The following is a 12,411-nucleotide window of genomic DNA, read 5'->3' as shown; positions in this document are numbered from 1 at the left end:
TGCAACAACAATATGGTTATTGAATCTTAGCCATGTAAGTGCAGTCAAATGGATAATGGGAGCTGTAGTTGTTGGATTCAAACAAAATAGTCACTTATAGTTGTTAGAAATGATAACTTGTCCAACTTTCACTTGCCAATATGGAAGATGATTAATATTCAGGTCAAACGATTCATCTGCACTGCACTGACTTCACCCTTCTGCTGTGATGGCTGGTGCTTGGGCAAGACAGGCACACAGTGGGATTTCACACTGTGAAACTGATGAATACTAATGATTGTAAAACACAAAGGAGAAATCTGGGCACAAATAAAGTATCCCTTTAAAAATTGTATTTTTAAACATTTTAAAAACTCTCTACCGTGGAGATGAATGAATGTGAATCACACTGAATCTGTGTTAGACACCTGGATGAGTTCATTTGTTTGTGTGTGTGAGTGAGTGTGTGTGAGCGTGTGTGGCACAGTTTGATTCTTTGAGCGTACTGACAGGACTGTATGTAGCTTGTGCTGTTGCTGTGTGCACTCGTTAATGTCATTGTATCCCTCGTTGGTATTTTCCACGGGAGTGAGCTTGGCTAGCGTGCCTGTCATTTCCAGTGGGTGCCCCGGGGTGAGGCTGTGGCTGTTCTCCTGCAGGGGCCACATTTCTTGCCAGGTGAGCGAAGGATGATGAGCTGGGTGACCGCTGAGCAGCGGCCTCTTTTGCCTGTAGTTTGCCCACACCTGCAGAATGGTCTCTTTGAAAGGCCGCGTGGTCAGCGTGTAAAGGATGGGGTTAAGAGCGCTGTTGATGGGGAGAATAAATATGACCACCCATGAGCTGATGGTACCTTTCGGTGGGAAGAGAAAAGACAGAGAGATAAAGACATAAAACAGCAGAGTTGGTATACAGTCTGTTTAAAGATTATGCAGTTAAACATGAATCAATACAAAAACCTTCTTCTCAAAGCCTTTTATACGATAAATGAAAATCCATTTTGTCCATACAGGGGACCTAATTAGGGAGTCATAGCTCACCAGGTTAGGTATGTAATGGATTCTGCAGAACATTAAATGGTCACCTGAGTATACACTGTGTACTTCAGTAAATCTTCCACAGTTAAATGCTCTTTAAACAGTAGCATATATCTACTGAAAAACCATTTAACACTTGAGCAAAGCCCAGACTACTACTAGCAAATTAAATATTTCAAGGAATACTTCACAGAAAATACATCTTTCGAGTTCCTTCTGTTTGTAAGCTTTAAAGGTACCACCTGACCACAGGTACAGAGGACAGTCAGCTTGGATTCAAAGCACTCAAAATGTAGACTTTCAGTGGAGTATTCCTTTAAATGGTCATAGCACTTTTACTATACCGGGAATCTCCACCTGCACCAGCGACAGGATCTTGAGGATGAAAATGGGGATCCAGCAAAGGGAGTCAGTAATGACGATAGAGAAGAACCTTTTGGCGATGGTGACCTCTTTCTTGATGTGGTTGCTGTATTTTGTGGTCTGAGTGCCTGTTCTCTGGATGTTATAGAACATGCTTGCATAGGATAGGACAATGATGAGGAATGCCACCAGGTTCAGACCTACAGAGAGATATTTGGTTAGTTTCTGGATTGCCGTCCAACCGCAATAACATATATTTGTACTGCGGATGTGCATTTATAACAAAGCCACGATTCCACAGGCCAATAAATACAAATACATCCACTAAATAATGAGACTGCATTTGCACATAGCTTAAGAAAGTAACTGTATTACAAACAAAACATAAACACCACAAAAAAAGCTCAATGGACTATTGACAGAACAAATCCCCACCCAAGAAAATAACGATGGAATAAACATGAGCCCATAGTGTCTCAGGCTGCTCAGAGTGCAGTGGGAAGCAAACACCATTGGTCCCGTAGAAGTTGCGAAATAGCCCCTTGCAGGCCAGCGGCAGGAAGGCAATGATAAAGCCAAACACCCAAATCCCAAGAAGGATTGTGACAGTTCGTCGCCAGCCAGGTGTCAAGTACTGGAAAGGGTAGACGATGCAGATGTATTTCTCCAGAGTGAGATACGTGAGGAGCAGGACGGAAACCTCAGTGGACAGCATGGCCAAAGATCCAATGACCTGACACTGACTGCTGTCCATCCAGGCCTGAGCGTGCCGGTTGTACTCGCCTCGAAACTTCAGGTCATACGCACCAATCATGAAGAGGTAGATGCCCATGAGCCCATCTGCACCTGCGACCAAGGAGAGAAGTAGTTTACACACTATTTAGAGGATTTATGGGCTTTACAGATATCTGTGCAACAAGATTAAACACCTTTAAACTAAACTAACTTAAACTAACTTTACAGCCGCATTCAGACCCAGTGTGCTATTAAACAAACATTGGAGTGTTTACTCCTTGAGATTGGCTCATTTAGAGACGTGAGCACAACTAGAATTACCATCTGGCAGTTGTACTGTATGCCTAAGACTCTGAAGATACAAGATACTAAGTCTATTTTATTGTTATTAGCCTGTGAATTCTTGAATTACAGCCGGTGAGGTCACAGTGACTATGACCTTTGACCACCACATACACGATGTGTCAGATGTAATGAAATTCCCTCCGAGGTGCCTGAGCTATTGCGTTCACGAGAATGGGATGGACAGACTGACAGACGGACAACCTGAAAACATAATGCCTCCGGCCATGGCTATCGCCGGCACGGAGGCATAAAAGCTTATTAGAACACCAAATAAAACACACAAAGACTGCCTGATGAAGGCCTTTTTAAAGCAGGGAACTGCAGTGTGATTTCTTAGAAGTGAGAACAGAATCAAACCATGTACAGAAATTGGCAAACATGAAAGGCTTAACGTGTATGATGTGGAGATGGATGATAACAGCAGACAGACAGCAGCCACTCAACCTTGGAAATCACACACAAGAAAAGGAACCAAGAACAAACCACTGGATGCTAGAATTCAGCTACTCCTTCACGTGTTCTGAACTATGATCAATATGGAAGGTAAAATACAGCAGAGAGCAAATAGAGCATCATGCTCTGTTGTCTAGGATGAATGACAGAAAGAAACAAACACAACTCTATGAGTTTTCCTTTTTTTTTGGAGTGCATGGAGTGTTAACTGCAGGGAGTGTCAATCATTCCGGATTTCACAACAGGGATCAGATGCAGGAATGATGGGTATAGAAAGATTGCATGTGCAGCTCTGCACACAAATGCCAGTGTGTGTTCATACAAGCAAACACAATGTTGTGAGTATATGTACCTCTAAACATGATTTACTCCAAGCATATACAGGCTTTTATAAGTAGAAGTTCATTTAGCAAGGTGGCAAAGAAAAGTAATTTGGGCCCCGTTTTATTTGGCTCACTCGGGTGTGCGCACAGGTAGCCTGGCTCAAGCCTTACCACATATCTTATTATTTTAATCCTTCCAAAAACATAATTATAAAAACAGCAATTTGCAGTTTTAGCAGGTGTTTCGTGCCAGAATTGATTCCCTGGAATCAGTAAGCTAATCATCATAGCTGCTCCAGCTTTATAATTTAATGGACAGCTATGAGAGTGGTATTGATCTTCTCATGTAACTCTCGGTGAATATGAATAAGCAAATAAAGGTATTACCTAACATGTCAAACTAGTTTTTAAAATTGCCTGATTATGCTCTGGTAGGAATAAATGTCTTACAGTCTTCAATCAGAAGCTGTTTGAGAATGCTGCCAGCAAAGAAAAAGCTTTGGCTTCTGTCCGAAGGTTAAAAAAGGGGGTTGTTGACATCCATGTAAGGATATTTATGGACAGTCATTAATCAAGTCTGAATAATGACATGATGACAAGGAACAATAATTATATCCAAAGGGATTCATACTGAACATCTAGTAGACAGATTATGCATGTTTCCGCTTTAATGCTGAGGCTGTTGACACATCAACACCTGGCCCTAAACTCTACCTCAAGTAGAAGTTTTCATATTCAGAACTCTAAAAAAAACAAAAAACAAAAACAAAATGATAAATAAATCCCAACCTCATTTGTAGTTTTCTTTCACACCTTCCTCTGCCCTCAGCAAATTCATTGCAATGTTTTGCTGACACTTTGTCAAAGCAGAAATTTAATTTAACAACTTATAGCCTTTGAAGAATTTCGCCACTGCTTCATCAGTGGCTGCTTAACATTTATTTCTTGAATAATATACGTTGTTCCTTTGATATAGGACCATACCTGTGGTCATCAAAACATTTTTAATTTTACACACAGTGTAGATTATCATTAAAGACTCCCCATATGTTTTCATGTTAGTCTGTGTCATATGAAAATTGAGACAGCTGAAGTGAGGCTTTGTTGTGGACGATTCTCAAACAACTTTTACAGCTGATGCATTACCTAAATGTCAAATTTGTAATATCAGTTTATGTTATCAATTTATGTGTATCTTAGACATACATGAAAAGATACTACATCCTTTTATGTGAAATTCCCACAAGCACATCAGCTCATGAAAGATTAAAGCTGACCTCTGACTGACTCAGCTGGGCTCCAAGTCCTCTATCATGTAGGGCACAGAGGACACAGGGGACCTTGAGCCCAGTTGCATGGATACTGAAAAAAGGGTTCTGAGACCAACCCATAGAATAAACAACACAAAAAGTGCAATGAAAGAAAAGGTAAGATATAGAGAGGCAGAGGCCCTTTTCAAACTTGGTATTAATATGCATATCGAGTGATCCGGTCACAGTGTCAGTTCACACCTGGCGTTAAAATGCATCTCCACATTGGCTCTCACTTTCCCGCTCTATATGCAAATAAACACGCACACCACTTCCTTTTGCAAAGACCAAATGCATTGTTGTTCTTAACTGTTGGGAGGCAACTGTGCACCTGCCTAGTCCATCTAGTCCTGTTTGCATTAAGATGACAAAATCCATTGTTATTAAAAACAATGGAGAATGAAGAATACCTAGACTACATTGCTTGTGTTAATTACCTTAAGCTCTGGGTTTGTCTGGTCTTAGTCACAAGAAATTAGTGTGCTACAGAAAGCAGTCCCCACTGACATTCTAGTAATAAATTTTTAAAGGTCGACATATTAGGCGAGTGAACCTTAAAATGAGATAATGAAAAACAACTGCCAACTCCTCTGCATGGTTTTCATTGTGGATGTAGCAGGAAAGACAGCAGATATCCACTGTAACACAGAATTTCTTCTTCTTTTTTTTTTTTTTTTTTAAATCTGAGCTCATTGATCTCAGCAGCACTGGGACTTATACTAAGTCCATATGGCATCCTTTGTATTTATGTGAATGTGAATAACACCATAAGCATATGATAGCGTTGAGAACATTTACTTCCTACACATTTTGCAGGTTTTATGTTTTCTCACTCCGTGCATTTAAATTCTTTCTTGGTAATCACGACCCTAAAGGTAAGGCACATTACCTTTTACCTTTAATAACTTCTCAGCATGTGTATGTCAGTCAGAATATAAAGGAAAATGCATTACATGTTTTTTTTTTTGTTTTTTTTTAGCATGAATGGCTCCATCTTATATCAACCCTTCACCTGTTCAGCATCAGAGCTATCTCTATTCTTTAAACCATTTCCTGTCTTTCCATGAGAACACCCACATTTTTTTTATTTTTAATCCTCTGTCCATTTTAACCCAACAAACACAACATTTGTTTGCTGTATAGGATGGAGCTTTCCAGCAAACTCTCATAGCCCTTATCTGAGTGACGTCTCAGATCAAAGTAGAGGATAAGGTTGCATATAAACACCCTGCTGATATATTTCTGCTGTAAGATGCTGTATGTGTAAGTTTTCTCTAGGATATCTTCTATTATCTTGATAGATGAGTCACTGAAAATGCACTTATCTAATCAACCACCGACTTCATTGGATTGTTATCCTTGAGCAGTTACCATGATTTGTGTCAAATTTATTTTATGAAAAATGTCTTGGAGTATGTGAACCTCTGTACTCCGACGGCAGATATTACATTTTGGAATGAGATTTTGTCATTTTCACATTCAGTATTTATGAGGGTGTCTAATAATGTGTGTAATATGAAACACAGTGGGCACTAATTTCAAATTTCCCACTGAGTTTGGAGGCCTGTTTATTTCACAAGCGTGGAACTTAAGCACTGCAGAATTTTTCATTTCCACTCCTGTGTCTGTGTCTGGCATATTTCCAGAGACTATAGTCTAACACTCTTTTACTGACTCTTTTATTGTCACTTTATTCCTTTATACACTTAGTAATTTTAACTCTTTTGTGTCATATCAGCATTTTACATTTTATATTCTGTAAATATTTGTTTTTTTGTATTTGGATAATTTATGTGTCCTCTCCACTGTGATTTCATTTAATATATGCACTGATGGTGTGTGACAAGTCTAAGTCTAAATATAAATATAAATATAAATATAAATATAAATATAAATAAAAATATAAATATAAATGTGCAACTGTGAACTAGTGTTCATTAGGATAATACTTATTATGTATACACTGTAAGTAATATGCTTTGATGGTAAAGGATATTCTACAAATAAAAGCCTAGTTTAAGTGATATTATGTGTGTTTCCTTTCCAGTACATCCCATCCTTTAAATGCATTGACTTACAGCACAGGGAGATGATGCACATAGCGTGTAGTTTGTTCTCGGAGCGGATGTACGAGCGCATGCAGATGACGAAGATGTTGCCGAAGCAGGTGGTGGCAGACACCACCCAGACGAAGACCCTCAACACGATGTTGGCCAGCAGATCCTCGAAGGACGAGATGCCGTCAGTGTTTGGTTTGCAGCTGCGCACGTGAGGGGCATAGCCGCAGTACTGGAACTTCTTGAAGTAGCTGTGATAGTGGATTGAAGCAGAGTATCATGTTTAGCAAAAGAGAAGGGACTCGATTCATTTTCAGCTATGAGATTTTTCACGGTCAAGTGGGTAGTCCACAAGCTATGTACAGTTTATCTTTCTATAAACTGACAGTTAGAAAGCAGAGACATTTCAAGGAAGCATTATGATTTGAACAGGAGGTCTTGAGGCTTCAAAGATGTGAACTTGGTTTGAAATTTTTTTCTTTCAGAACTCTTCAAATCTTTTTGAGTTGTCTGCAGAATTAACAAAGGTCTAACAAAAAGATCCGTTCATCCATATTTCAAAAGCCAAAAAAAAGAAAAAAAAAGAAAAAAGAAAAACACTTTCTCACATCGAGTGGTATCTATGCTCGTAGACAGTTTAGGTTTTATTTTCCTAATGTTTTGAGATGTTTTGAGATCACTGATAATAACCTTGTGATATCTAATATTTATGCCCCCACACAGCAGTGGTGACTTGCCATTTCTGGTGCTCATAGCATTTAAAATTTGCATTTAAACAAGACAAATGAGGTCATCCGCCGCCGGCATAATACATGGCAAGCAGCAGTTTCCGCAGAGAGACAAGATTTGAAATGTTAAAAATATTTTAATGTGAGAACCACCAATGAAATTCAGTTAATCTCTAATGTGTTGAGGCAGAGGCAGCGACAGATCTTTCAAAATCTGGACAAATGACTATCTGGTGAACTGCCCCTTGAAAGTGAGAGAAGATTTACTTTAGCAAAACAAACAGTATCTCCATATAACTATATCTTACTTGAACCTGAATTAAAAGCCTTGAAGAGCTTCTGCCAAGGCTGAAAAGGCATTTATTTTCTCTCTGTTGCATCCTATCCAGGAACTGCATGGGTGTATCTCAAGCTGTTTTACCCACAGAGTAAATGGATTACACTAAGCCTCACTTAATCATCTCCCAGTTGGAATAGAAGCCTGACAGTCTTGATAGGGCTAGCTTCGGACTCACCACTAGAAATATCTGTGAAAGGCCCATGGTCTACATGACAGTCCAGACAAAATAATGAGGATTAACAGTATAAACACTGAGAATAACATTGGAGCACTTACATATGAGTCAAGTATTTGAGAGGTTCAAACATCCGCCGTTGTATGTTTCCAATTTCTATCCCCTCTATGCTCCTGAAGAATATAAATACATTTTCATTTTGTCTTAGTCAGATGATGCACACACACACACAGACACATTACAGTGTCACAATTTATAATCATACACTATTACTAGAGTATTCAAAAGCACACAAACTGTTTTCACCAAACTGCCTTTCATGTGAGAAACATTTTTTACCAGCCCAATTACATATTCTTTCATTTGCTGATTCTGAATTTTGTGTGAAAGATTACATTAACCACATCATATCCAAATAACGCAGAAAAACAATCACGCAGCAGAAACCCTCACAAACCCTGTGACAGAATAATATTCCCCCCTAGCTCGTTGGGGCCTTTTTTCAGTTCCATTATCCAGGCTCATCATATGCACTGTTTGTATGTTTGCTGCTCTTATGCACCTTTAAACATAACAGGAGAGCTTTTCAAATGCCTCTTAACACAAAACAGATCTCTTTTTTCTATGTGCAATACAAAGATTTTTAATTAGCTGCAGGAGTCATTGAGCATGAAGCAAGGGATACTTACAACGACTTCAGTTTATTCAGCTTGTCAAAGTGGTTAACTTGGAGCTCCATGATAGGGTTGTACGATATATTCCTAGAAACCAAGTAGTGAAAATCAGTTAGATAACATGGAAATTAATCCCACATACTATTCACATAACAATGCATTGCATTTAGAAGGATCTAGTGAAACAACTTTCAATGCTGCACGTCCTAGATGTCACATTGCTGACATTTCTGTATGTTGAAATGCATTTTTCAATGCCTAAAAGTTAACCTTCCTGTCACATACTACCTTCTGCTTTATGTTTTGAAGATATGTCCTTGCTTTTTTTCCTCTTTATGTGACTTCCTGTTATCCACCCACCACAATGTTTGTTTACTGGGAGAAACTGAATGCATCGTCTGCCCTTGCTACTCAAAGTTGTAAGCCAGGTTCTGCTCAAGGTTTCTTCCTGTTAAAAGGGAGATTTTTTCTTGCCACTGTCGCCTTAAGTGCTTGCTCTGGGGTCAGGCTCCGGGTCTCTGTAAAGCGCTTTGAGACAATTTTGATTGTGGAAGGTGCTATATAAATAAAATTGAATAGAATTGAATTGAATTAATCCTTAAGATTTTTATGAAATCACATCCCATTACAGTTTGTGGTTTGTATTATTTCTACAATCGCTGTTCAATATATTTACAATCAGTAATTATTTCTCTCTATATGGTAGCTTGAATTGTATGTATGTGGTGAGTCTGCCATTCCTTGGCAGGATTCAGATTGCCGTCATAAGAACAAGAGATTCAGGAGAAAACGCTGGATGCATGCAATCCACCACAAGTTTATGTAATTGATATCAGCCTCCCTCTTTATGGTTCACTCCCTCCACGTCCTGTCAGAGCTCTACTAGTTACTGCTACTACAAAAAAGGACATTTTACTGCTGTTACTTCACACTGAAATCGCTCAAGTGGGGGAAACACAGGGTGGCTTTTATTGTGAAGCAGCCAAAGGGAACATATTACATTTGTAAACGAGGTTAGCACTGACCATGATCAAAAATGTGTCTACAAAACCAGACAAGGGTGATTAGATTTGATCTTTACTGCTCTCTGCTTCTGACTAAAACCTTAAGGATTACAGCTTTAAACAATATTTACTTGCATACAGCTCAATGCACAAGTCGGTGTATTTGAAGTCCCCCCAGTATCTAAGGGAGTGTTTTGTATTTAGTAAATTCACAGGAATTATATCTGCAGCAAAAATAGGTGGTTGTCTACAAAATGATCAGCTGACTGGCACTGACAACTCTTTTGTCATGCCCCGACAACATCAAACTCTGTTAAATATTCATGGAATAGGTAAGCTTGAAGACAAAACTGTACATCCCAGTGTATTTGTGTAAACACAACTCACAGTTGGAGCAAATCCACAAGTAAGACAAAGAGATTGGGAGGGATCGCCACAAGTCTGTTGTTGGATAGATCCCTGCATGCCAAGACAAATCCACATCAGTTACCCAGGAACGCAAAAAAACAAACAAATATTGACATACAACACTCAGTATCTGACATGTGTATACAGCATGTGAAACACAGTTCATTTCACTGAACATCATTTTTATAATAATAATGACAACAACAATAATAATAACAATAATAATTAAGTACATGAGTTGGAAATACAAGCATACAGTATTAGTATTAGATGTGTTTGTTTAAAGTGTTATTTCATATTTTTCTAATTGTCAACGATTCTCTTGAAAAGACCAAAACCAAGAATGTCCTCGTCCATCTCTCAGTATTCTGAGGAGGAAACAGTGCATTTGTTGGGGGAATATTTTCAGCTGCAGATAAATACACATTTTGTGTAGTAAATATTTACAGCAGTAGAATGGTGTTTGTGGGACTGACTTAAATTACAGTGTGTGTTGATGGTAATGAAAGAACATGTCAGCCAGTGCAGCAGCGTGGCTCACTGATGTGTTTTTAATTGCTTTTGGACAAAAGTGGAGCTCTGTGGCCCAGAGGAATAAGAAATATCAGGCATTACTCAGATATATTCTACACCTGATAGTAGGCACAATTTATTGCTGGCTTTGTTCTTTTCATGGAAAGTGTTTATAAGTGAATAAGTTTGTTAATTACACTTCACTTCATATAACCTGGATCCTTGTAAAAATATATATTTTTTATCATTCTCAGAGATAAACACAGAGAACAGTGTATTTTCCTGAGCTTCTTAAGGACTTAGGCTGAAGCACAGTTCACAGTCTAGGCAAAGTATCTGAGCCTTTAAGATATTGACTGATGTTAAAAAAAAAAAAAGGTCTTAAAAATAAGACCTGCTGAGGCAAAAAGTTTAAATCAATATAGATTTCAGAAGACCTTAAAAGAGGAGTTGTTACAGACACATGAGGCTTTTAACGGCTACAAAAGCGTTTGTTTAGGCTCTGAAGAGTTCTGTCAGCCAACAGTAAAGCACATAACATAAAAGAAACACAGACTGGCTATATGGAAAGATCACAGCACAGTGTGCAATACTCAAGAGGGCCACAACACATCAAAGGTAAGATGTAAAGATCTCCAGGAGTCTCCTGCTGTTCTTAATATCTATGTATCAATCAATAATATGAAAAGTACTGAAGAGGAGCTGTGTCCATTGAAGTGCACCAGAAAGAGAGGCTAACAATATAACACCAACAATATTAATAATGCTAATAATAACAGTGATTAGATTAGTTCTAAAGTATTTTGTTATTTCTTGTGTTCAACTGGAAATTTCAATCTTATACTTGCACAAGGGGAAAAGTCAAGGGCTCCAAAAAAACCCCCCAAAAAACTGGAGACCAGACAATCATAACAGATGCAAACAACTAGAATTTTTGACCTGACTGTGGGACTGAACAAAAGGTCCCGAGGTCACCAAAACCAATATCAGTCATCCTCTGGGGACCATGAATACTCCTAAAAACTGCCCATGTGTTCAGACATACAGTTTGTTGCTCTGTAAAGAAGTGTGGAAAGAACAGACCAACTAAGTCACACATCAACAAACCAACCGACCCAAATCACCCTCCCCAGGCTTCAAAGAACAACAAATGGTCTTCATTAACAAAAGACATGTATTTGTTCAACGAGGCCTTCATCCTAAATGTGAGACCATTAGACTCTACTAGCTACTCTGTTTTAAGGTTCGCATACTTTTTAAGCTAAGACTGTGAATGTTTTTGGCTCAAAGTAAAACAGAAATCAGGTTTTTCCAAAAGGTTTGCAAACTTTCTCACAACTGTGCATTCTCTGTGTTTTTCCATGCTGTTTTCCACATCTCCTCCTGTTCTGTGTCAAAAGGTATCACGTGTAACACATTGTCAAAATAATCCGCATCTTAAATTGCATCACTTCAGCATCTTTTTGGCACAACCCTGAAAGTCGGGATATTTTTTCTCCCATACACTTTGTTTGCACGATTAAACAAAATGGACTTACAGTTCTCCAAGCTTTTGGAGGACAGAGAAAGCTTGTTCGTGTATGTGACTGATCCTGTTTCGCTGTAAAACCCTGGAGAAAGGCAATAAATACAAAAAAGAATCCTATTACTACTTTTTGACCTTCTTAATCACATTTATTGAACTGCCAGCATTGATTCCATACACTGACTATAAGCTGCATTTCAAATTATGAGAAACTGAGGCTAATTTGCAAGCCGCACAGAAATTCAGACTAAAGTATAATTTTAAAAGCAGCCTTTGTCATAGATTAAATTATGTAAATGTATACTTACAGAACTGTCAGCATATTGCATGAGCAGAATGAGACATTTCCAATGGTTTCTAGAAGATTGCCCTCCAAATCCCTGCAAGAACATGTTGTGAAATGAACAGACACAGAGCAAATGTACAGACACAACCCCACACA

General features: G+C 38.5%; 1 protein-coding gene across 1 annotated transcript in view; it reads right to left on the bottom strand.

The window, feature by feature from the left end:
- Positions 1–383: 383 nt before the first annotated feature.
- rxfp1 (relaxin family peptide receptor 1) overlaps positions 384–12,411 on the bottom strand; it is a 51,456-nt gene continuing 39,428 nt past the window's right edge. Inside the window, exons 10-18 of the mRNA XM_041047708.1 lie at positions 12,278–12,349; positions 11,983–12,054; positions 9,911–9,982; positions 8,535–8,606; positions 7,947–8,018; positions 6,624–6,853; positions 1,815–2,225; positions 1,361–1,579; positions 384–832 (exon numbers count right to left, since the gene is read on the bottom strand). Of these exons, the coding sequence (XP_040903642.1) occupies positions 384–832; positions 1,361–1,579; positions 1,815–2,225; positions 6,624–6,853; positions 7,947–8,018; positions 8,535–8,606; positions 9,911–9,982; positions 11,983–12,054; positions 12,278–12,349 (1,669 nt within the window). The remainder of the gene's footprint in view (positions 833–1,360; positions 1,580–1,814; positions 2,226–6,623; positions 6,854–7,946; positions 8,019–8,534; positions 8,607–9,910; positions 9,983–11,982; positions 12,055–12,277; positions 12,350–12,411) is intronic.

This window comes from Toxotes jaculatrix, chromosome 10, assembly GCF_017976425.1.
Source record: "Toxotes jaculatrix isolate fToxJac2 chromosome 10, fToxJac2.pri, whole genome shotgun sequence".
NCBI lineage: Eukaryota > Metazoa > Chordata > Actinopteri > Toxotidae > Toxotes > Toxotes jaculatrix.
This window is presented reverse-complemented; position numbering and strand designations above follow the sequence as displayed.